This window comes from Ptychodera flava, chromosome 13 (assembly GCF_041260155.1).
Source record: "Ptychodera flava strain L36383 chromosome 13, AS_Pfla_20210202, whole genome shotgun sequence".
In the NCBI taxonomy this organism is placed as follows: Eukaryota; Metazoa; Hemichordata; class Enteropneusta; family Ptychoderidae; genus Ptychodera; species Ptychodera flava.
The window spans coordinates 10,321,783-10,348,191 of record NC_091940.1 but is presented as its reverse complement, the minus strand read 5'-3'; the positions used below and the strand labels follow the sequence as shown (position 1 = coordinate 10,348,191).

General features: G+C 37.8%; 1 protein-coding gene across 2 annotated transcripts in view; it reads right to left on the bottom strand.

Moving 5' to 3' along the window:
* Positions 1 to 26,409, bottom strand: part of LOC139147370 (uncharacterized) — a 58,115-nt gene that overhangs the window by 22,122 nt on the left and 9,584 nt on the right. For both annotated transcript variants that reach the window (XM_070718440.1, XM_070718441.1), the window contains exons 5-19: positions 26,171 to 26,302; positions 25,078 to 25,298; positions 24,348 to 24,545; positions 23,288 to 23,531; positions 22,217 to 22,401; positions 21,473 to 21,667; positions 21,038 to 21,176; positions 20,159 to 20,317; positions 19,683 to 19,827; positions 18,633 to 18,742; positions 18,196 to 18,359; positions 17,644 to 17,739; positions 17,196 to 17,301; positions 16,236 to 16,308; positions 4,932 to 4,989 (exon numbers count right to left, since the gene is read on the bottom strand). In XM_070718440.1, coding sequence (XP_070574541.1) covers positions 4,932 to 4,989; positions 16,236 to 16,308; positions 17,196 to 17,301; positions 17,644 to 17,739; positions 18,196 to 18,359; positions 18,633 to 18,742; positions 19,683 to 19,827; positions 20,159 to 20,317; positions 21,038 to 21,176; positions 21,473 to 21,667; positions 22,217 to 22,401; positions 23,288 to 23,531; positions 24,348 to 24,545; positions 25,078 to 25,298; positions 26,171 to 26,302 — 2,225 coding nt within the window. The remainder of the gene's footprint in view (positions 1 to 4,931; positions 4,990 to 16,235; positions 16,309 to 17,195; positions 17,302 to 17,643; positions 17,740 to 18,195; positions 18,360 to 18,632; positions 18,743 to 19,682; positions 19,828 to 20,158; positions 20,318 to 21,037; positions 21,177 to 21,472; positions 21,668 to 22,216; positions 22,402 to 23,287; positions 23,532 to 24,347; positions 24,546 to 25,077; positions 25,299 to 26,170; positions 26,303 to 26,409) is intronic.

Sequence of the window (26,409 nt, the reverse complement as noted above, 5' to 3'; positions counted from 1 at the left end):
CTTATCGTCAGAAATTTAGGGATTGTGAGAAGGTGAAGGATCAAACTTATGTTGAATTTGCTCGAACAAAAGAACAACTGTTTGATCGTTGGTGTTCTTCTGAAAAGGTCAGTCAGAATTATGACAAATTACGACAGCTTGTTTTATTGAGGAATTTAAAAGGTGCATCCGGAGTGACATCAAGACGTTTATCAATGAACAAAAGGCAGATACATTAGAGGTTGCTGCACGTTTGGCCGATGATTATTCATTGACCCACAAATCTTCATTTCTCAGCAAACCATCCCAGTCCTTTTCATACAGAAACAATGCAGGTAAATTTAACTCCTCCTTTTCATCCAAGAATTTTTCAAAGGACAGTAGAAAATCAAATGACAACAGTTCACAGAGTTCAAGTAACACTCCCACATCATCAGATCCCAAGTCTCAATCTCCTTCTGACAAACAGTTTGGTACACTTTCTTGTAATTATTGTAAGAAAGACGGCCATTTAATGTCAGAGTGTTTCAAATTGAAAAGAAAACGTGAAGGTCAAAGTGGTCAAAGTGGATCTAAGCCACCGGCTTTATTTCTTCATCAACTCAATTAGAGTCTAATAATGTGTGCAACACATTTTCTGAGGTTAAACCCCTCTCATCCCCAATTAATGAGGTCAAGGTCAATTCTTCTCAAGATAGCATTATGGGTATTTTCGAACCATTTATTCAGATGGTTTTATATCACTTTCTAGTGATTTTTCTTCCGCTACCCCTGTCAAAATTTAGAGATACCGGGGCTTCCCAGTCTCTTTTGTTGGCAGATACCCTGCCGTTGTCTGAAAAGTCATTTTCAGGTTCTAAAGTTCTTATTAAGGGGGTAGATTGTAATGACTACATTCCTGTTCCTCTCCATAATGTCTATTTGTCTTCGGACTTTGTTTCTGGACCTGTGGCTTTAGGTATTAGGCCTTTTTTGCCTTTGAAGGGATTCACCTTCTTCTTGGAAACGACCTTGCTGGGACAAGGTCATTACTAATCCACTTGTGACTGATAATCCTAGTTTAGATCAGGATCCAGAGCCAATTGAACAAGAGATACCCGATTTATTTCCTTCATGTGCCATTACTCGAGCCATGTCAAAGAAAACTTCCGAGAATCAAAATACTCTCAAAAATAATGTCACAGATGTTGACTTAAATGACACCTTTCTCAGTCAGGTGTTTGACACGGATCATTCCGTTATCCCTCGTGGATTTGAAACTTCCAGTAAAACTTCTGCTGACCAAAGTCAGACATTTTCTAGATCAAATCTCATTGCAGAACAACACAAAGACCCAGATATTTTGTCTTTGTTTGACAGGGTAGATGATGAAGGTAAAACTTCAGATAGCTCTGTTTCCTATTATACAAAATCTGGTATTCTCATGCGTAAATGGAGACCTCCAGATGTCTTGGTTGATGACGATTGGGCTATAAAACATCAAATTGTGGTTCCAAAGCCCTATCGTGCTGAAATATTGCGCCTGGCCCATGAAACGCCCTGGGCTGGTCACTTAGGAGTCAGGAAAACTTATCATAAAATTCTCAGTCACTTTTATTGGCCTAATCTCAGGCAGGATGTAGCACATTTCTGTAAAACTTGTCACACATGTCAAATGGTAGGAAAGCCGAATCAGACCATTCCAAAGGCCCCTTTACAGCCAATTCCTGCATTTCAAGAACCATTTAGTAGGATACTAATAGACTGTGTTGGGCCCCTACCAAAAACAAGATCAGGAAATGAGTACATGCTGACAATTATGTGTACATCAACTCGGTTCCCAGAAGCCATACCACTGAGAAATATAAAGACAAAGACTATGTGAGAGCTTTAGTCAAATTTTTCACTTATTTGGCCTCCCTAAATGTGTCCAGTCCGATCAAGGCTCCAACTTTATGTCTGGTATTTTTCAACAAGTAATGGATCAGCTAGGCATTAAACAGTATAGGTCATCGCCTATCATCCAGAAAGTCAGGGTGCTCTTGAGCGATTTCATCAAACTTTGAAAAACATGATTAGGACCTACTGTTTTGACGCAGAGAAGCAGTGGGATGAAGGAATTCATTTTTTGCTCTTTGCTGTTAGAGAGTCAATTCAAGAGTCTCTTGGTTTTAGCCCATTTGAGCTTGTATTTGGACATACAGTCCGTGGCCCACTTAAGCTCGTTAAGGAGAAATTCCTATCAGACGATGATGATTGTCTGAATATTTTGCAATATGTGTCAGATTTTCGTACAAAACTCTCTAAAGCATGTGAATTAGCCAGAGAAAATCTTGAGTCATCTCAGCAGTCAATGAAAACCAAATACGATAAAAACACCTCAAAACGGAAGTTTGAACCAGGTCAAAAAGTTCTTGTTCTACTTCCGGTTCCTGGCAAACCACTCCATGCTCGTTACTTTGGGCCATACCTAATTGATAAGAAATTGAGTGATTTAAATTACATCATAATAACACCTGACAGGCGAAAACAAAAACAGCTATGTCACATAAATATGCTTAAGCCATATTTGGATAGGGATAATCCTACTATAACTCAGCCTGTCAGTGCAGTCAGTTCAAACCATATGAAGATAGTGATACTGAAACTGACTTGAGTGAAAATACTCTAAACTCAAAGCTGGGCTCGGTCAAGCTTCAGAACTCAGAATCCTGGAGAAGCTGGAGTCTACAAAGTTGGCACACCTCCAGCCAGAACAACAACAACAGGTGAAAGAACTGCTCCATGAATATAAACACCTGTTTCAAGATGTTCCAACGAGGACAAACGTCATCTATCACGATGTTGATGTTGGGGACAGTAAGCCTGTAAAACAACATCCATACAGACTGAATCCAACAAAAGCAAAATATCTCCAGGAAGAAGTCAAATACCTGCTGGACAATGACTTTATTGAACCCAGTAAAAGTAACTGGAGTTCGCCGTGCATACTTGTTCCCAAATCAGATCACAGTTATCGTATGTGCACGGACTTTAGGAAGGTCAACACTTTAACAAAGACAGACACTTTCCCAATCCCGAGGATTGATGACTGCATCGACCGAGTGGGAAAAGCCAAGTATGTGACGAAATTTGACCTACTGAAGGGATTTTGGCAAGTCCCTCTGACGGATCGTGCTCGTGAAATATCCGCCTTTGTTACACCAGACGGATTGTTCCAGTACAAGGTGATGCCATTCGGAATGAAGAACTCTCCGGCAACGTTCCAACGGATGATCAACGACGTCATATCCGGGCTAGACGGGTGTGCAGCTTACGTTGACGACGTCATCCTGTATAGTGACACCTGGGAGGAACACATCAAGCTCATGCGGAAGTTCTTTGAGAGACTGAGTAAAGCAATGTTGACTGTCAACCTTGCCAAATCTGAGTTTGGTTGGGCAAGGGTAACTTACCTCGGACATACTGTAGGACAGGGTGAGGTAAAACCTGTTGATGCCAAAATCAGTGCCATTTCAAGTTTTCCCATACCAAACTGCAAACGACAACTGATGCGCTTTCTCGGTATGGCTGGTTACTACAGAAAATTCTGTCCAAATTTCTCCACAATTACTGAGCCTTTGACTAACTTACTTAAAAAGAAAGTAAAGTTTGTTTGGTCAGAGCAATGCCAACAGGCATTTGATACACTTAAAGCCATACTGCAAAGTGCCCCAGTGTTGTCTGCACCAGATTTCACTTTGCCATTCAAATTAGCTGTAGATGCTAGTGATACGGCTGCTGGTGCTGTTTTATTGCAAGAGGATAGTCATGGGGTAGATCATCCTGTTTGCTATTTTTCACGCAAATTTAACAAATCCCAGAGAAACTACTCTACAATTGAAAAAGAGTGTTTATCTTTGATATTAGCTTTACAGCATTTTGAAGTTTATGTTACTTCTTCAAATCAGCCAATAGTGGTTTATATTGATCACAACCCTCTTGTTTTTCTGCAGAAATTTAAAGGCAAAATCAGAGATTGCTAAGATGGAGTTTAATGTTACAGGAGTTTAATCTTGACATTAGACATATCAAAGGCAGAGACAATTTAATTGCAGACTGTCTCTCTCGTATTTAGAAATTATTGTTGTTCACTTTCAAGAAATTTTATTGTTGTTCACTTTCAAGAAATTTTACTTTAGAGTAAAACAAAATTTGAGTACTTAAATCCTTTTCAAGATTACATTTGTAAAAGAAAGATTTTTCTTTGAAAAATTTTCTTTTTTTGAAGAGGGGGTGTGTTATGTAGGTCATTTCCCCCACACTCATCATGACCTGAGTTCAATTAGTCTAGAACATTCTCAAGGTCACTGCCCCTGATGACCTAACAACCTTGAATTCAATTAGTCATGTTTGGAATGTTCTGGAAAGTTGATTAGTTGTGTAAGGGAGATAATTTTAGAACAGTAATTAGCATGTCAATAAAATTCTAGATTGTTCTTATATGCCTTTATAAAAGGGACGTGCACAGCTTCCAGTCAGACTTTTGGGATCGTGTCTCTTGTGTGTTACTAAACTCCAGCAGTAGTCATTCTCAAGACTTTTCAAGACCTTCACTGCCAACGCTGGATTTATACTGTGGACTTTGTGTAGCTTCAAGCCTGCAAGCCAAAGGACTGTTCATTCATCCAACTGACTGGTCACAACTCTGAGACTGGAGCTTTGCCGTCCCAGCTGAGATAAGTAGTCTGTACACTTTTAAAGCTTGTACTCTATCCCTGACTTAGCAATTAGTTTTATTTTCGTAATAAATTTTGTTTAAACGTTAACTGCTGAGTTCACCCTTTTGTTCGTTTTCTCTGCACGTAACAATACATTTTATTGAACTACATACATACACACACATATGTACTCGCCCAATATGGTGGTATTATGAAGAGACAAGACAGATAGATAAACATATTTACATGCAGATAGCAAAATCATAAACTCACCACGTTATTATTTGAAGGCCACTGAGACTGTGATATCGTTTTCTGATAGTGAACTTCACTGAAGAATAAGACATTATCACATTGAGGTCAAAATGGAATGTGTATTTACACGGCCTACCTTACTTCAAAACCTTCATACTCAATTTGTGTTTAAATAGACTAATGGATGAATTTCTCAAATTTTAGTCTCCTTTCGGTCAAGACACACAAAAAAGTAATTTTGGGACATTTTTGTCTCATCGAAATGAAAAAGGTTAAAATATTTCTGAAACGGAGTATGTATTGGCTCGGTTGCATAGAAATAAGCATTCTAAGATATTGTGCCTTCAAATTATATTTCACAAAATCTTTTACAAAATTGTTGATATCATTGTTTTGTTTCCATTGGTAAAATCTTTACGGCTGTGCAAACCAAATGTGCGATGTATCGTTTACTTTCTTGACCTAAAGGAAGGTTATTGAAATTTTCGCTACTATCGAACTTTGCTTAAAATAGTTATCAAAAACACAGCCACACAGACAGATAGACAGACAGATAAATGTATGCATGTGTGTGAGTGTGTGTGTGGGTGTGTGTGTGGGTGTGTATTATACATTATTGCCTGAATACATAGGTTTATGTGCCCGAGAGCAGGTTACAAGTTGCCCGACGCTAGGAGGGCTGATGATCTCCCGCTGTGAGGGCACATAAACCCATGTATTCAGGCAATAATATTTTTATTACACGCCTCTTCACATTTAACGCTATATGACATTTAATTACAAGCATGGCGTTCTCAAACAAATTTACCATTATCGACCAGTATCAAACAGATTTTAACGAAAGTCAAAATAGCAGTACGCGCATAGATATTTTACATCTAGCGTTATGCGTCTACTTTGCTACCTTGACGTCGAAAACGTCGAAGGGCTTCACCGGCCGGATGGGGTAACTATGAAAACCGGTCAGTACATAGTTCACACGGCCCGCTAACTCCCCGGATGTTCCTAATCAAATCATGTAATGTACATATCTATATATATATATATATAATATATATATATTATATATATATATATATATATATATATAATATATATATATATATATATATATATATATATATTGTTACGTGCAGAGAAAACGAACAAAAGGGTGAACTCAGCAGTTCCGTTTAAACAAAATTTATTACGAAAATAAAACTAATTGCTAAGTCAGGGATAGAGTACAAGCTTTAAAAGTGTACAGACTACTTATCTCAGCTGGGACGGCAAAGCTCCAGTCTCAGAGTTGTAACAGTCAGTCGGATGAATGAACAGTCCTTAGGCTTGCAGGCTTGTAGTTGCACAAAGTCCACAGTATAAATCCAGCGTTGACAGTGAAGGTCTTGAAAAGTCTTGAGAATGACTACTGCTGGAGTTTAGTAACACACAAGAGACACGATCCCAAAAGTCTGACTGGAAGCTGTGCAAGTCCCTTTTATACACATGCATATAAGAACAATCTAGAACTTTTATTGACATGCTAATTACTGTTCTAAAATTATCTCTCTTACACAACTAATTAAATTTCTAGAACATTCCAAACATGACTAATTGAATTCAAGGTTGTGAGGTCACTAAGGGCAGTGACCTTGAGAATGTTCTAGACTAATTGAACTCAGGTCATGATGAGTGTGGGGGAAATGACCTACATAACACACCCCCTCTTCAAAAGGAAATTTTTTTCAAAAAAAAATTTTCTTTTAGAAATGTAATCTTAAAAGTGTGAACATCAATAAGCTCTAAATACGAGAGAGACAGTCTGCAATTAAATTGTCTCTGCCTTTGATATGTCTAATGTCAAGATTAAACTCCTGTAACATTAAACTCCATCTTAGCAATCTCTGATTTTTGCCTTTAAATTTCTGCAGAAAAACAAGAGGGTTGTGATCAATATAAACCACTATTGGCTGATTTGAAGAAGTAAAATAAACTTCAAAATGCTGTAAAGCTAATATCAAAGATAAACACTCTTTTTCAATTGTAGAGTAGTTTCTCTGGGATTTGTTAAATTTGCGTGAAAAATAGCAAACAGGATGATCTACACCATGACTATCCTCTTGCAATAAAACAGCACCAGCAGCCGTATCACTAGCATCAACAGCTAATTTGAATGGCAAAGTGAAATCTGGTGCAGACAACACTGGGGCACTTTGCAGTATGGCTTTAAGTGTATCAAATGCCTGTTGGCATTGCTCTGACCAAACAAACTTTACTTTCTTTTTAAGTAGTTAGTCAAAGGCTCAGTAATTGTGGAGAAATTTGGACAGAATTTTCTGTAGTAACCAGCCATACCGAAAAAGCGCATCAGTTGTCGTTTGCAGTTTGGTATGGGAAAACTTGAAATGGCACTGATTTTGGCATCAACAGGTTTTACCTCACCCTGTCCTACAGTATGTCCGAGGTAAGTTACCCTAGCCCAACCAAACTCAGATTTGGCAAGGTTGACAGTCAACATTGCTTTGCTCAGTCTCTCAAAGAACTTCCGCATGAGCTTGATGTGTTCCTCCCAGGTGTCAGTATACAGGACGACGTCGTCAACGTAAGCTGCACATCCGTCTAGCCTGGATATGACGTCGTTGATCATCCGTTGGAAAGTTGCCGGAGAGTTCTTCATTCCGAATGGCATCACCTTGTACTGGAACAATCCGTCTGGTGTAACAAAGGCGGATATTTCACGAGCACGATCCGTCAGAGGGACTTGCCAAAATCCCTTCAGTAGGTCAAATTTCGTCACATACTTGGCTTTTCCCACTCGGTCGATGCAGTCATCAATCCTCGGGATTGGGAAAGTGTCTGTCTTTGTTAAAGTGTTGACCTTCCTAAAGTCCGTGCACATACGATAACTGTGATCTGATTTGGGAACAAGTATGCACGGCGAACTCCAGTTACTTTTACTGGGTTCAATAAAGTCATTGTCCAGCAGGTATTTGACTTCTTCCTGGAGATATTTCGCTTTTGTTGGATTCAGTCTGTATGGATGTTGTTTTACAGGCTTACTGTCCCCAACATCAACGTCGTGATAGATGACGTTCGTCCTCGTTGGAACATCTTTAAACAGGTGTTTATATTCATGGAGCAGTTCTTTCACCTGTTGTTGTTGTTCTGGCTGGAGGTGTGCCAACTTTGTAGACTCCAGCTTCTCCAGGATTTCTGAGTTCTGAAGCTTGACCGAGCCCAGCTTTGAGTTTAGAGTATTTTCACTCAAGTCAGTTTCAGTATCACTATCTTCATAATGGTTTGAACTGACTGCACTGACAGGCTGAGTTATAGTAGGATTATCCCTATCCAAATATGGCTTAAGCATATTTATGTGACATAGCTGTTTTGTTTTCGCCTGTCAGGTGTTATTATGATGTAATTTAAATCACTCAATTTCTTATCAATTAGGTATGGCCCAAAGTAACGAGCATGGAGTGGTTTGCCAGGAATTGGAAGTAGAACAAGAACTTTTTGACCTGGTTCAAACTTCCGTTTTGAGGTGTTTTATCATATTTGGTTTTCATTGACAGCTGAGATGACTCAAGATTTTCTCTGGCTAATTCACATGCTTAGAGAGTTTGTACGAAAATCTGACACATATTGCAAAATATTCAGACAATCATCATCGTCTGATAGGAATTTCTCTTTAACGAGCTTAAGTGGGCCACGGACTGTATGTCCAAATACAAGCTCAAATGGGCTAAAACCAAGAGACTCTTGAATTGACTCTCTAACAGCAAAGAGCAGAAAATGAATTCCTTCATCCCACTGCTTCTCTGTGTCAAAACAGTAGGTCCTAATCATGTTTTTCAAAGTTTGATGAAATCGCTCAAGAGCACCCTGACTTTCTGGATGATAAGCGGATGACCTATACTGTTTAATGTTTAGCTGATCCATTACTTGTTGAAAAATACCAGACATAAAGTTGGAGCCTTGATCGGACTGGACACATTTAGGGAGGCCAAATAAAGTGAAAAATTTGACTAAGGCTCTCACTATAGTCTTTGTCTTTATGTTTTCTCAGTGGTATGGCTTCTGGGAACCGAGTTGATGTACACATAATTGTCAACATGTACTCATTTCTGATCTTGTTTTTGTAGGGGCCCAACACAGTCTATTAGTATCCTACTAAATGGTTCTTGAAATGCAGGAATTGGCTGTAAAGGGGCCTTTGGAATGGTCTGATTTGGCTTTCCTACCATTTGACATGTGTGACAAGTTTTACAGAAATGTGCTACATCCTGCCTGAGATTAGGCCAATAAAAGTGACTGAGAATTTTATGATAAGTTTTCCTGACTCCTAAGTGACCAGCCCAGGGCGTTTCATGGGCCAGGCGCAATATTTCAGCACGGTAGGGCTTTGGAACCACAATTTGATGTTTTATAGCCCAATCGTCATCAACCAAAACGTCTGGAGGTCTCCATTTACGCATGAGAATACCAGATTTTGTATAATAGGAAACAGAGCTATCTGAAGTTTTACCTTCATCATCTACCCTGTCAAACAAAGACAAAATATCTGGGTCTTTGTGTTGTTCTGCAATGAGATTTGATCTAGAAAATGTCTGACTTTGGTCAGCAGAAGTTTTACTGGAAGTTTCAAATCCACGAGGGATAACGGAATGATCCGTGTCAAACACCTGACTGAGAAAGGTGTCATTTAAGTCAACATCTGTGACATTATTTTTGAGAGTATTTTGATTCTCAGAAGTTTTCTTGGACATGGCTCGAGTAATAGCACAAGAAGGAAATAAATCAGGTATCTCTTGTTCAATTGGCTCCGGATCCTGATCTAAACTAGGATTATCAGTCACAAGTGGATTAGTAATGACCTTGTCCCCAGCAAGGTCGTTTCCAAGAAGAAGGTGAATCCCTTCAAAAGGCAAAAAAGGCCTAATACCTAAAGCCACAGGTCCAGAAACAAAGTCCGAAGACAAATAGACATTATGGAGAGGAACAGGAATGTAGTCATTGCAATCTACCCCCTTAATAAGAACTTTAGAACCTGAAAATGACTTTTCAGAAAACGGCAGGGTATCTGCCAACAAAAGAGATTGGGAAGCCCCGGTATCTCTTAAAATTTTGACAGGGGTAGCGGAAGAGAAATCACTAGAAAGTGATATAAAACCATCATGAATAAATGGTTCGAAAATACCCATAATGCTATCTTGAGAAGAATTGACCTTGACCTCATTAATTGGGGATGAGAGGGATTTAACCTCAGAAAATGTGTTACACACATTATTAGACTCTAATTGAGTTGATGAAGAAATAAAGCCGGTGGGCTTAGATCCACTTTGACCACTTTGACCTTCACGTTTTCTTTTCAATTTGAAACAATCTGACATTAAATGGCCGTCTTTCTTACAATAATTACAAGAAAGTGTACCGAACTGTTTGTCAGAAGGAGATTGAGACTTGGGATCTGATGATGTGGGAGTGTTACTTGAACTCTGTGAACTGTTGTCATTTGATTTCTACTGTCCTTTGAAAAATTCTTGGATGAAAAGGAGGAGTTAAATTTACCTGCATTGTTTCTGTATGAAAAGGACTGGGATGGTTTGCTGAGAAATGAAGATTTGTGGGTCAATGAATAATCATCGGCCAAACGTGCAGCAACCTCCAATGTATCTGCCTTTTGTTCATTGATAAACGTCTTGATGTCACTCCGGATGCACCTTTTAAATTCCTCAATCAAAACAAGCTGTCGTAATTTGTCATAATTCTGACTGACCTTTTCAGAAGAACACCAACGATCAAACAGTTGTTCTTTTGTTCGAGCAAATTCAACGTAAGTTTGATCTTTCACCTTCTCACAATCCCTAAATTTCTGACGGTACGCTTCAGGCACCAACTCATAACCCTGAGAATTAATTCCTTCACAGAATCATAATTTGAAGCCTGCTCTACTGACAACTGAATGTAAATTTCTCTTGCTTTACCCACCAAAGCACTCTGCAAAAGCATAGACCAGGACTCCTTAGGCCAGTTCAGACTCTGAGCAATTTTCTCAAAATGAAGGAAATATTTATCAACATCCTTTCTTGGAAAGGGGGAACTAACCTGAAATGCTTAGTGATGTCAAACTTGTCTGAAGGGAAGAATTTCCTGACTGTCCAAGCTCTAAACGTTTTATTTCTACCTGTAATCGCTGTTCTTCTAATCGCAATTCTTTTTCTCTCTGTCTTTCTTCCATTTCTAATCTTTCCTGCCTTTCTTTTTCTTTCTGTCTTTCTTCCATTTGCAATCTTTCCTTTTCTAATGCCTGTCTCTCTTTTTCCATTTGTAATTCTTTTTCTTTCATTTGTAATTCTTTTCATTTTCTAATGCCATTTTTTTAACTCGAAATCTGCCTGTATTTCCAATTCTAATTTTCTAAGTTCAAAGGAAGACTCAGGCTCATAATCATGTAAGACGGATTCCTCAAATTGGCCTAAATTAACTAAATGTTTTGCAATGTGGTACTGTATTTCCCGCTTGCGCATAGATCTTTTGACATCTACTTTAAGGAAATTGGACAGTGCTATGAGGTTGTCTTTTCTGAGGGAATTAAATGGGTCCTGATCAAGATCATCCATAAATTCGTCTGGCTTGAATTCCGCCATGATTAAATTTCGCTGAGTTCACAGTGTACAGTAGTTTTGAAAAGGCTGTCAAAATGTTGTCAAACGGCTCAAAATATTCGTCTCCCGGACAAGCCCCCAATTTTGTTACGTGAGAGAAAACGAACAAAAGGTGAACTCAGCAGTTTCCGTTTAAAACAAATTTATTACGAAAATAAAACTAATTGCTAAGTCAGGGATAGAGTACAAGCTTTAAAAGTGTACAGACTACTTATCTCAGCTGGGACGGCAAAGCTCCAGTCTCAGAGTTGTAACAGTCAGTCGGATGAATGAACAGTCCTTTGCTTGCAGGCTTGAAGCTGCACAAAGTCCACAGTATAAATCCAGCGTTGACAGTGAAGGTCTTGAAAAGTCTTGAGAATGACTACTGCTGGAGTTTAGTAAACACACAAGAGACACGATCCCAAAAGTCTGACTGGAAGCTGTGCAAGTCCCTTTTATACACATGCATATAAGAACAATCTAGAAATTTATTGACATGCTAATTACTGTTCTAAAATTATCTCTCTTACACAACTAATTAAATTTCTAGGAAATATGACTAATTTGCATAAATCAAATATGGCGGCCAGCCATCCGACAAAATAGCATAATTGGCCATATATCACATATTGAATAAGCTATTTCAGTGATTTCAAAGTCTGAAACTACTTATTTGGCTCAGGGAATCATTTTGGAGGTACAATGTTTCATATAGGCACTTCATTAATTTGCATAATTCAAATATGGCGCCAACATTCCTACAGAAGACATTTTCGGTCATATACCACATATTAAACAAGCTTTTTCAGTAATTTTCAAGTTAAAAGTATATTTCTTAGGCATGGACAAATGATTTTCGAGATGCAATGATTTGCATAGGTAATTTGTTAATTTGCATAAATCCAATATGGTGGCCAACATACCTACAAAAGACATTTTCTGTCATATACCACGTATTAACCCTTTGGGCTCCAAGGTCTATTTTTGTCAGCTTTATAAAATGTACCACAGTCATTTTTTCTGCATTTTGCCAAAATTTTGATAAAAAAATGTAGCTGATGAAAAATGATATCCATTTAGTCAAAAATTATGAAAAAACGTACAGAAAAATTCGCAGAAATTGGTAAAATATTGCATAAAAACTTTTGTATAAAAAATTACAGCAGTCAAAGGGTTAAACAAGCCATTTGTTTAATTTCAAAGTTAAAAGTATATTTTTTAGGCATGGAAAAACAATTTTCGAGATTCAATGATTTGCATACTTAAGTCTTTCGTTAATTTGCATAAATCTAATAGGGTTGCCAACACACATACAAAAGACATTTTCTGTCATATACCACGTATTAACCCTTTGGGCGCCAAAGTCTATTATTGTCAACTATATAAAATGTATCACAGTCAATTTTTCTGCTTTTTGAAAAAAAATGTGGCTGCTGGAAAATGATATCCATTTGGTCAAAAATTATGAAAATACGTACGGAAAAGTTCATTCACAGAAATTGGTAAAATATTGCATTAAAATTTTTGTGTAAATAATTACAGCAGTCAGAGGGTTAAACAAGCTATTTCTGTGATTTCAAAGTTAAAAGTATATTTCTTTGGCATGGGCAAATGATTTTTGAGGTGCAATGATTAGCCTTGGAACTTCGTTAATTTGCATAAATCCAATAGGGCGGCCAATATACCTACAAAAGACATTTTCTGTCATTTATCATGTATTAAACAATCTTTATCCCCTGCAAACGCTGTCAATGCTGGAAAAGGCCCCACATCACTGGTAGTGATGCTGTGCCCCGGCCAGCTACAACACCAGTAGTAACTTCTTATTTCTGCCATTTTGAAGTTTAAATATATTTCTTGAGCATGTAGAAAGACCTTTTGCGGTTTAATGTTTTTAAAAGACACTTTTATAAGTTTCAGAAATTAAATATGGCTGCAAAATTAATGACCAAATAGCTCTCTTATATAAATAAGGTTCTGTAGAGATTTTAGCAACCGAAATATCAAGAAAAAACTGTTATGAGGGCACTGCACCCAATGCAGCGTATTTTACTCAAAATGATTTTTTGCAAATATTCATCCAATTTGATTAATTTGTTAACCCAAGATTAAAAATTGGTTAGGCTCACCTTTTAGCTTGGCAAGCAGTCGTAAGTTGCATGATATAGAAGGGGTAATTTATGCAAATTTACGCAAATCACCCGATTTTCTGCTTCCCTTTTATCCGAATTTCAAGATTTGCAAAGAATATAACTCTAGTCTGGCTGGGTCAAATTTTCTGAAATTTTCACATTGTTTTTTAAATGCTATATAACAAAACAACTATTTTGTTTTGCAATAAAATTCTGATGCAAAAAATGTCAGACTCTTAAAAACTTGATCAACACATAAACTCACAAAAAATTGAAAATTGTATGCTTAGGAAAGGCTTAAAATTAATTCAAACAAATCATCACCCCAACAGAATCCAACTTTTACACGATACAAGCATGTACATCCGGAAAAATGACACTTGGAAAAATGACTCAAGATGTACTTGTTTGTATTGTGTAATAGTTGGATTCTGTTTTTGGATTAATTGTAAGCCTTTGCTAAAACATGCAGTTTTCAGATTTTTTTGAGTCTATGTGCCCATAAAGATTTTATGAAGCTGACATTGTTTGCAATAGTGCTAAGTTTCAATTTGTGTGTATTATGGCATTTTTTAGTTTGGTCAAATCATTTTTTCTGTTGTTTAGCTTTGTTGTGTTTATTGTATTTTTACTGTTATGTGTGATGACTTCTTGCCTGTCATCTAGGGGATCTTATCAAGATGCAACCATCCATAAGAAGGGGGTTCAGTCTAAATTAAAAACTAAAGATTTTGAACACGTCTTTTTTAGCAGTAAACATTACAGATTACATGTTTTGACACTGTACAGTGTTAAACACCCATACAAATTACGAAAATGCCATACACAGATGAATCCAATGTATATTCAGAAAGAGAATATATTATTCAGAAGACTAACAATCATTAACAGTCGTCACATATAGAAAAATTGAAATTTTAAAAATACCGCAATTATACGTCGCTCAAATTTGATCAGAATTGGTACATACCAAAGATCAACAATAAGTGATGTTTCTATCTGTTCAGTGCAGGAAAATTCTACGTTGATGTTATGACAATGATTTCTGCACACTAGAAAAACAACAAGAAATATTTAAACCAGAAAAACAAGAATGACAAAAGTAAATAATGTCTGAAACTTTAGGTACTGGAAGTCAACTTTAGCAACATGCATAGCAGAGAATGTTTCAACCATGGATGTACAAAAATAGACATCCATGGTTTTAGCAGGTCTGTTAATATGTCACAGTTCATAAACAACACAGGAAATGAATAATAAGCTGTTTCAGTTACTGCCACCACTCCCGCACATAATAGGTACCCTGCATACAAATAGGTTAGTGATCAAAAACCTCTTACTCAGATGTGTGCACTGTTTCAGTTATTGCCACCACTCCTGCACATTTGCAGGATTTCCCCTTTTTCTGACCTCATTTGCATATTTTTAACACTGAAACAACGTCACATCTCAACCCCTGCATCTACCTGTACACCAAATACTGAGATGGTAGCTTTGGCGGTATGGGAGCCTTTGCGTGTGACGGACATACATCCGCACATACATACCTACATACAGACATACAGACGCCATAAACTCACCATATAAGCTCTTTTTGGTATTTATATCACTACCAAATATGAGCTAAAAATGAACGTCGAAGGACTTAACAGTTTCTTCTTGATAGTTTCCTAGTGCTAAACACTATACCAAACCCTTATTTATATTAAAAGCTATTAAGCCATGGGGCATTAATATGGCAGCCATATTTAATTTATGCAAATTATCAAAGGTTCTTTGTAAAAATTGAACCACTAAAAGTATTTCTTCATACCCAAGAAAAATATTAAAAGTTTAAAATCACTGAAATAGCTTGTTTAATGCATGGTATATGACCGACAATGTCCTTTGTAGGAATCTTGGGCACCATATTGGATTTATGCAAATTATCAAATTACCTATGCAAATAATTGCATCTCGAAAATCATTTGTCCATGCCAAAGAAATATACTTTTAACTTTAAAATCACTGAAATAGCGTGTTTAATACGTGGTATATGACCGAAAATGTTTTTTGTAGGAATGTTGGCTGCCATATCGGAATTATGCAAATTAATGAAGTGCCTATAGGAAACATTATACCTTAAAAATGATTCCCTGAGCCTAATAACTAATGTCAGACTTTGAAATCACTGAAATAGCTTGTTTAACATGTGATATATGGCCAATTATGTTATTTTGTCGGATGGTTGGCCGCCATATTTGATTTATGCAAATTAGTCATATTTCCCCAAGGTGGATTCGAGTAAACTTTCAATATGTTGTTCTGGGTACCTCACTAAAATGCATTCTGAAGAAAAAAAAATTGTTGCAATTTGTGTTGGGTCTAACCCTATTTTGACTGGACTATAGTGGAGAGTGAGATTGGCTCGCTACTTTCGATGTCTACATATTCTTTCAACTCTTAAATCGGCAACAGGCTAATTTTTGTTGATCTTAATTTTCACATGTTTCGTAACAATAAGACCCCAACAACGAAGATGTAAACCAAAGACAAGACGCGTTTAGTTAGCGATGACCACCTACCTACAAGACTCTGTACAGCCATTCTGCAATATTCCATTCTTATAGAGGTACTCCACCAGTTGGCGACATATTTCTGAGAGAAAATTGTCAAATGACCCGGACATATGTTGGTGTTAATTTATGAGCAGTGATGTATACATAAAATAGTTTTCTGAATACTTATTACAGTCCAAGTCGCTGTGGATTTAAACTGATTGCACAGTCCACGTGTAATCACAACCTGATCGTAATCACCTTATTCGTTTCGTTCTACTCCCATTTGATTGAATCGTACGACTGCAATTTAATGACTTAAATCCATTTTCAGTGTACCCATTTACACAGATGGTTAAAATCATGATTCAGCCAACAAGCTAGGAAAATCATATTGACTGAATTAGAGTGTTTAAATCTAATGTTTCAGCCCTTGTTAAATATGTTAAAGGTAGTATGCTCCTCCAAATTGCAAGTCTTAAACTTGTGCCAAAAGTTTCCTTGTAAACCACGCCTTTTCGAAATCAAGAATAAAAATCAGAGATTTTAAAATTTGGTACTAGAGAAACATATTATTAAATATTTCCGTCATTTGACATTCAAAATGGCCACATTCCCTGTGTTAACTCAGCTATTTAAGAAAAATGTGATTTCGATTTTCACAAAAATAAGCCGGTGAAAAATTACTCGAGGAGCTTAAATGATCCCCCAGATAGATTTCAGCTCAGATTTCCGTAAAAGTGCAAGGTTAATTTTCGCTAATTAAGAGCAAAATAGCGCTGTTGTGATTGTTAGTTGCTATTACTCTCACGGATACTGTTTTTGTATAAAGTCAATCAACCGCGATCAAATTAAGCAGCGTTTATGTAACCTGCTTGCCACATTCTAGAGACACTCCGCTTGATTGTATCAAAGTTACCACACAAGGAAAACTTATGGTATAAGCACGTATAAGCACTGCGAAAACTACAAGGATAGATTCCATACCTTCTCTATGAATGGCGATATGGCATGGTTTTCCTTTCATGTGCATGGTATCAACACAGCCACACTCGTCATGTATGTATTGATGAATCCTCGTCTTATGGCAATCCTGTGACAAGAACAGATGAACAGTGTGTTACTGGGCACTACAAAAGATAATCGCTCAATGAATTCATGGCCATAGGTCGCAAAAATGTTAAGGGGGATACATGTCTTTACCGTGATGATTACAAATCTCAAGGTTATGAAGTAAACGACAATAATATTAGGGATTTTTGACTATTTGAAGATACATATATAGAACTTATCCTTGGCATACCTCTCTACTAACTTTTTGCAGCTCTAAATTATCGATGTACAATCATGTAATCTGCTCCTGTTTTCATATGATTTCGGTCCAAATGTAAATGTAGAAAGTTAAGACAAAAGGATTTTCAAAAAAAATACAAACCAAATTTGAATATGCATAACCTTCTCCGTATATGGACTTGAAATTTTGCTTATTACTGCAATTCGCGTAAGGCATGCTGGGACTGGCTGTAGTTTCCTGCAAAAAGATTATTGCTATATATGAGGGTGTTTATAAATTTATTGAAACTGTGTATGTATGTATGTATGTATGTATGTATGTATGTATGTATGTATGTATGTATGTATGTATGTATGTATGTATGTATGTATGTATGTATGTATGCATGTATGTATCGATCTATTCTTTTACCAATTAATCTGCCTATCTTTTTTTCATTTTTTTATATCTGTGTATCAATCTATCTATCTATCTATCTATCTATCTATCTATCTATCTATCTATCTATCTTTATCGAACTGTATATTTATCTATTTCTATATCTTTCTATCAATGTATCTATTAATTATTTACTATAGATATATAGTTATGCAGATGGGCGATATTTGAATATACACAGAACGTTTTTACTTTGTACTCGATTCTAATTGGACGTATTAACTAGAGGAATAACGAATTACGATACAAGCATACCATTCTTAGTCCGATTGATGTCTTCAGACCAGGAGCAACTGTGATACCCTCGTCTTCGGGGAACGGTGTGACGTCAGCAGGGTGAACCAACACACGTACACCAGCCTCCTGGCCATACAGCGGTATGTACTCGTCTTGCTCGATGAACAGCGTCAGTCTCAGACCTTAGAGGCAAAATTATAAATGTCGTCATGATAACGTTTTAACGACCCAAAATAAAGGGCTAGCCCGTGAATTAATATGGTTTCCCTAATTTTTTACCGTGCTTGACACAATTTGTGATTCTAAATGAAAGCACCGCAAATCAACGTTGACGTAAACTTATCCAAATAATCATTTGCTTCATTCTTGCGTCATTTATATGGTTGACAATGAATTTAGCGAAATGTTGAGTAAAAGCGCAGTTTGCCCTAGTTTCATAGTAATTTCGTACTGACCATATTGACTTCCGGGTCTGCTGGAGTTCAATGACCTTTCACTGTTCATTTGCCAGCTGTTAAAGGTGAAGCAGTTGCCATAGCGATCGTTCTCAAAAGCATGGAATGCTCTGCAAAGTATAAATATGACTCAATACATAGTATTCAACGTAACTGTGCGTCACGTAGTTTGTAAACGTTACGTGTTATGTGAAAACTGTGATATTACAACCATTTTCAGTAATAGAGCGCGAAGTCACTGCAGTGAACTGCAATAAAACTGCTTACACTTATTAGTTTCAGCTGTAGCCGTAGCCACTTTGGTGTTGAACAAGGCTACTTGATACAGACTAAAAGACTGCTTGTACAAAGCCAAAACTAGCTCTGTCTGAGGCTCGGGTTGTAAATGAGAGTTTACGATTGGCACCCTGTGTTCAAGATTAAGATACAATGTAACATTACCATGCACTGTCCATGTACAAATCTTTTTTATTTCAACTTCCGCAGACAAACTGTCTGCATGGGACATACAATGTTGTCGACTTTGCCAGTTGGCTACAGCTGAAACTAATTAGTGTAAGCAGTTTTATTGCAGTTCACTGCAGTGGCTTCGCGCTCTATTACAGAAAATGGTTGTAATTTGAGTGATTGAATGATGATGATGATGATGATGATGATGATGATGATGATGATGATATAGACGATTACGACGAAGCGTGCGATGCTACTGGTTCAATTATCATTATCGTCATCAAAACCCTTTCATCACCATCGTCGTCAACATCTTAAGCGTTACTTTGTTTACTGAGGTTGAAAGTGATTTCAGAAAACTTACTTAATTGCCATCGATTTGTCATGGGACTGCCAGATTAAGCTCTCAAAAGTTTAAAAGAGAGACTCAAGCGTACAGACTGGCACAAGTCGCTTTGGTTTTATCGGCAGCAGTTACGCGTTCACCCCACGATCTACGCAACAGCCTGCCACTAACGCGACAGTCTGCTAAAGTTTACTCCTTCAATTCATTCTGTTTTGATATTTATATGCATCGTAACCAGTTTCGTGCAGGCTCACCTGTGATCACAATAGGAATCATCAAATGAACACTGCAGAATGAAATCTTCGGCCTGGTGTCCGAACCTCGCCACGTCTTCTCTGGGCAAATGAAGTACATTCTGCAAGTCGCTGTAATCGGGGCTGGAACTGTATGTCAGGTACCCTGTGAACGATGACAATTGCAGAAGTAGATTGTTCCGTTCAATACAATTACCGGTATTTAGGCCTATAGGCGGTGAGATTGTTTATGTCATGGATTAGGCTACATGATCATTTAGAAGATACAAGTCATTCAGAGCAGGCGTATTTGCTTCATAGTTTCTACTGAACTTTCACAGAGTGAAGAGTTCTTCTACGATTACCGTTTTTGGCAAAGATTGATTTAATACAGAACATGATATGGCGAGTTATACATACGGAAGTGAATCAAAGGGCCTTTCCCATCGAAATTCCGTCGAGACAATAGCGCAGATGTGACAACACTCTGGACTCACCTATCCAGTCTAGGTCGGAAGACTTGTCAACTCGCTCGAAGTTGTTAGGCTTGTAGTAATTATTAAGGAAATCTGTGTAAACCCTCACGTCATCTGTAATGTGTTTGTACTTTCCGTATAAAAACTCGAGGTCATTAGTTATTTTTGGAGTTTCGTCACCTGTAGAATAAGAAATTCATGTCTAGTGAACTGCGCAATAAAATAAGTCACATCGATAGTGATTTTGAATAGGTGGTATTGGTGATAAGCTTATGAGAATTTGATAGTGTTTTTACCAATGATTTTTCACAGAAACACATACAATATCTTATAAACTGAACCTCCAAAGTTTTAATGTTTTCCCGTATCTTTGTAATCGAAAGTGAATTGACTAAATAATTGAAGAATGAAAGTATTTGATGTCATCGTCATATTACTTTGTTTTATAAGTGCAAAGAAATGTGTTGATTTCCAGTATTTAGGGAAAACCACATAACCTCTGTCACCTCCGAGTACAAATCACCGTACCACCAAATTTTGTCAAACTAAACTTACCTTGTTAGACAATTTATTTTTGATAAATTCATTTAACAAAAGAGAATTAGGTACAAATAGGCCGTTTTTGCAAGTATAATAAATGATGATTGTCCTATGACTAAAGTATAATTGATAAAATCAGTTGGACCTTTCCTCCTTGTGGGAATTCAATACCGAACTTTCTACTTATTTGAGTTTTGTCAGATGGAGCCATTGAAGTGTGGAACGGTTTTCGAACAATGAAGTGTGATTGCTGTGAAATATGCAGGGCTTGCCCTCTAATAAAAACAAACGAAATAAATATTAAACACAAGTGAAAGATTGATTCACTTAATCTTCAAACCAAGGCATTCGTCGACCTACCTTTACAAAGAATGTCACATGACATTTCTCTCATGGGTTTTTCTCCTGGGCAGAATTTGTCGTCGATCGGTTTATTGTACGTTCGGCCAACGCACTTGACGCGCCGCATTTGTATGCCGCGCCCACACGTCACAGAGCACTGACAGAGAGAGAGAAAGAGAGAGAGAGAGAGAGAGAGAGAGAGAGAGAGAGAGAGAGAGAGAGAGAGAGAGCAAGCATATACAAGAAGTCACTTATAAGTTTGTTTTGATCCTAATTACATGGAAGACGATTTACGTTAGCAAAGTTGTAATGAAAATTTAGTCAAATCAACCGTAGCTTTCATATTTCAATGTATCACAATGGATATGTATATGTCGACCGATAACGATTGGCATTGACATAAAACATAAGGAGCACCAAAAAGGTCTAAATATAGTAACATGAATTTCTTACCCGGCTCCATACGGAGGTGTGCCATGTTCCACAGGGAACAAATTCGTACGATGCTTTGAATCCTCGCCCGGAAATGATTGAATCTGAGTGAAAGACCAATTGTATCTGACTTGATGGGGATATACGTCGCAAACCATGATGTTGGCCGCAAAATAATTCAGTTTTGAAGTCACCGTCTGGCTGGGTTTCAATGTACTGTGAACCAGAGAATTAAAACGATGCAGATACCGTTGATTTTGTTTGTTTATTTGCTTGTTTTCTTTGTTTGTTTGTTGGGTTTGTTAAAAGTCAATCGAGGTGTAATATTAATTTGTGTTACAGCTCTCATTTTTATCGCCATGCTCAAAATTGAATGTTATAACATTGTGTGTTTTATCACTTGAATGGACAGCTATTTCAAATTTAAGCAACAGTTTGGAAAAGAAGTCAATAAAAGTTTGTTTGCCAAGAGATGGATTCACACATCTAATGATGCCATGTGACATTGCAGTCAATACAGTGACAATAGAGTGATGTCATTGGTAAACTAGGACACGTTTTTTTTTAAAGATATGGAAATCCGTCCATAAGCCATCAACCTCATAGAAAGGGTGCTCGAAAACGTTTGAACAAGTCTGACCGTATGTAGTCTAGGATATCTCATTCGTCTTTTGGCCTTCGCCCAGAGTATGGGCGAAGGCAAAAAGACGGGGACGAGATCCTAGACAAGATCGCAAGATGCCCCGCCATGTGAAACTGGTTTACCTTTAGATAATCTTTATGGCAATCATATGTTTGGACGATGTCCATTTCCACGATGTTGAGAGCGATGCATCCCTCCTCGTTGACGATCATCGTTTCGCAATCCATATTTGGCGGATAATCAGAAGGATACCCGGGTGAAACGATGTCCATAGAACAGCCAGTCAGTACTGCACCGCACCGATCGTCTTAAAAATTACAGAATAATTTAGTAAGCAGGAAGGGGAGGTGGAAGAGAATTAGCAGGTATGAAGGATATCAAGGAGCAACAGAGAGGAACAGATAGGCAAGTGAATAGAGGATGGATACGGATGCATAGAGACAGAGACGAAGATAAGAAAGAGAAGATCGAAAAACGTGTACAAAACAGACATAGGCAAGTACAGCCGTTGAGTAACGATGCAGTAGATGCATACATACATACATACATACATACATACATACATACATACATACATACATACATACATACATACATACATACATACATACATACATACACACACACACACACATACATACATACATACATACATACATACATACATACATACATACATACATACATACATACATACATACATACATACATACATACATACATACATACATACATACACAGACGACATAACATACATACATACATACATACATACATACATACATACATACATACATACATACATACATACATATACATACATACATACACATACATACATACATACATACATACATACATACATACATACATACATACATACATACATACATACATACATACATACATACATACATACATACATACATACATACATACATACATACATACATACATACATACATACATGTGCTAATAGATGGTCAATAAAAATAAAGAATTAGTGTATAAGGAAACTTCTGAAACAGTAAATACAGGTATTACATGATTATTGATAAAGGGTTGTTGAAACAGGAGGACTGTCGGCTGAATCGAACACGGAAGCCCTATTACTTAGCTATGATTAATTCGGAACTTAACATAACAGCTGTGAAACAGTTTATTTTGTGCCACACTGCATCATTATTTCTTACCATCTGGACAAGGTCTTGTATTGCAAAATTCCACGGTTACAGGCGGTGACCCAGGAGCGATACACGCCGCGTCAGCATTGCCATACATGTGACAACCCCCGGCCCCCTTAACCGACCTTACAGGCTGGCTAGAATCGGCTCGGTTCACTGGAAGGCTGCTGTTTACGATGAGGTCAGCTGGCGACCCAACGGCAGAGCACACAGCATAGCGCTGCCGATACCCTCCACCACACGTCTTGGTGCACTGTGATAGACAACGACAGATAACTGATGTTAAATAAAAGGATATTAATATTCAGGTAATTTGAACAAGAGATCCTTACAGCTGTATGACAGGCTAGAGTTACACTCCAGCAACATCAGACTCCGGCCACACCTTGACTATAAATCGTATGTAGTCCTGTTTAAAATGGTAATTTACGATTTTATGTACATTAAATACCCACAAGTAGAAATCGTTTCTTATATGAACTATTCCAATGATATGTTTATGGCAAAACGTATACTTTCTAACTAAAGAACCGTAAGAACTCGCGTGGTGCAGTTCATCTCGAAATGTAAAATGTGTCACGCACACATCACACGCATACACCAAAGGTCATTCCAGAAGGTTTTCACTTTCATAATGTCTATCTTTTCTTTTGCTAGTTTTTTTTTTTTTGAGATGTTTATATTTGTGACTTCATCTCGGAGCAAACTGCACTAATTTTAAAGAGACAATAGCTTGCCTTACGATCACTATTTCTTTCCGGTCCTTGTCCTCTTATCGGCAGTCTATGCGCAATGTGTGAGTCATAACAAGCAAATTAGGGCGCAAAAAGAGGGTTTATGAAATTCAAGTACACTGATTGATGTCATCTCAAGTCATATTGCATGGTCTTGTCGAATAAAAATGAAAGAGTCAGTTCTGTTGTATATTTGTTAATAAGTCGGTCATTATTTTGAATTTGTGTGACATCTTCCTGGGTCAGACATGATCACCTGCATGCCATTCTGGTGTGATTGCGTTATATCATTTTGCAGAGCGATGCGACTGGCCCTTTTTTAGTTCATAACTTACCTCATTCCATGGACCGACAGCCCAGTAATTCGACGATTGGCACTCAATCAATGAGTACTGAATGCGATAACCTCGACCAGTGACCCCACTGTTGCTGACAAAGGTGAAGATGACACGACTTGAAGATGAGATCCATGGAGGCGGTATGCTACTGCCGCAGAGACGTGTCATGATGTTTGGATCATCAGAATCTCTGATCTGCTTCACAGAGCAAAACTTTAAATTAGCAAAACATGCACAACAGAAACGCCATGCTGTAGATAATTATTTCTCTAAATTGCATCAGAAATAGTATGTGCAAAAATAGCCTCCTTTTCCTTCAAAGCCCAGTGATGCACAAGCAAGATAATGAGAAAATATTCACTGCTGTTAGTTTTGCAAAGGTCGAAAACAAGATACCATTGCTTCATCCCTACAACTTTCCCGTAAAGGCCTTGACTTAAATTGTTGTCGAAAGCCCGGGTAAAATGGAATGGTAAAGTAATAAACAGTCGATCAGCTAGCTCATTCCTCAGACAGACAGACAGACAGACAGACAGACAGACAGTATTATCGTCAATCATGTCCATAAAACATTGTTTTACTTTATATCAACGTACGAGATAAAGTACTGTATAAGACTTTCAGAGCTCCAGTGACACTATAATGTTGTATTTCGTAGTGACAAATATCATGGAAGACTGTCAGAGGAAATATATGTGTCCCAAACAATGCGGCACAAAACACGAACCTCGATATAGTCATCTTCACAGTTTTTACTCCGCTCGACATCTAGTTCCAAGAACGATAACAAGATGCAGTCACCACGTTGGCGTTGCCCTTCGTGCCATCTGGCCGCAGTCAGCTGAATTACGCAGCTGTGATTATTCCCGTAGTCTGACGGGTAATTTGGAGAGTACAGTACTGATACCTCACTCAGGGCAACCAGTCTTCCGTTCTCGCAAATATCCACTGTGAAGACGTGAGAGTGGCAAAAGTTTAAAGGTACACGGTCACCGTAAATTTGCATATTCCATATATGGTAAAGGGGCGATGCTTAGCGTACTACCTCGTAACACATGTAGCTGTCGCGATCGGTCCTCCATATTTGATACGTCAAAGAACATGGTAGTGGTCTACGCTACTAAGTATGCCATGGCTGGTCGTGTGGAGGCGCCCTTTTTAAAAGCGGCCACCCGCGTAAAATCTGTGATTGGCTATTAAAAACAGGTGACCGAATACCTTTAAAGGTGATATATAATATGGCGGTCATTCACACGGCATATTTAAGACAAACACGTTTTACTGGTCCTCCACTATGCTGGCCAATTAAGGTAGTATGCGCCTCAAAAGTGAAAGCCTTCAAGTTTTGCTCAAAGACAGTAAACCTTTTTCTTACTCCAAGACCTTTAAAATGATCACCAACAAGTGGAAGATCAGAAAAGAATTGTAAATTTCGAAGTCGGAGTATTTGTCTACCCTAAGGTACTAAACTTTTGCTCAAATTTTTTCTCTAGGAATCTTGCATTCACTTTCAAAATCAAGAATAAAAATCGGGTTCACCGTACTAAAGAAACAAATTACCCAAGATTTACCTATACTTGAAATTCAAAATGGCTGCCACCCCTGTGTTAACTCTATGGAGAAAAGTGAAATTTTCGATTTTCAATAAAAGTAAGATTGTGAAAATTTTTCTTACGCAAAGGCTTCAAAATGACCCCCACAAGTGGCATATCAGAAAAGAATTGGAAAACTCTGAGAGACCAAATATCTGTTTCCGAGGCACATTCTACCTTAAGAAACATCAAAAACTCGATTGCATGTGCAGTGTTACTCTTGCCTACCGAAATCGCATCGAGCCTCATCTGCACCGTCTATGCAATCGGGGAACCGGTCACACACGCTCCGCTCCGGAATACATCTGTAACCCGAACTGTCTAGCTCAAAGTCACACGCCAATCCGGTGGAACACATAGCTGTAGTTGAGAAAATGTCAAGTATTGCAATGAAGTGGCAGTTTTAGTATTTGGAGCCGCACACATTGGCATTTGATATGCGGGATTCTTAGCTCTCCATCCAAATA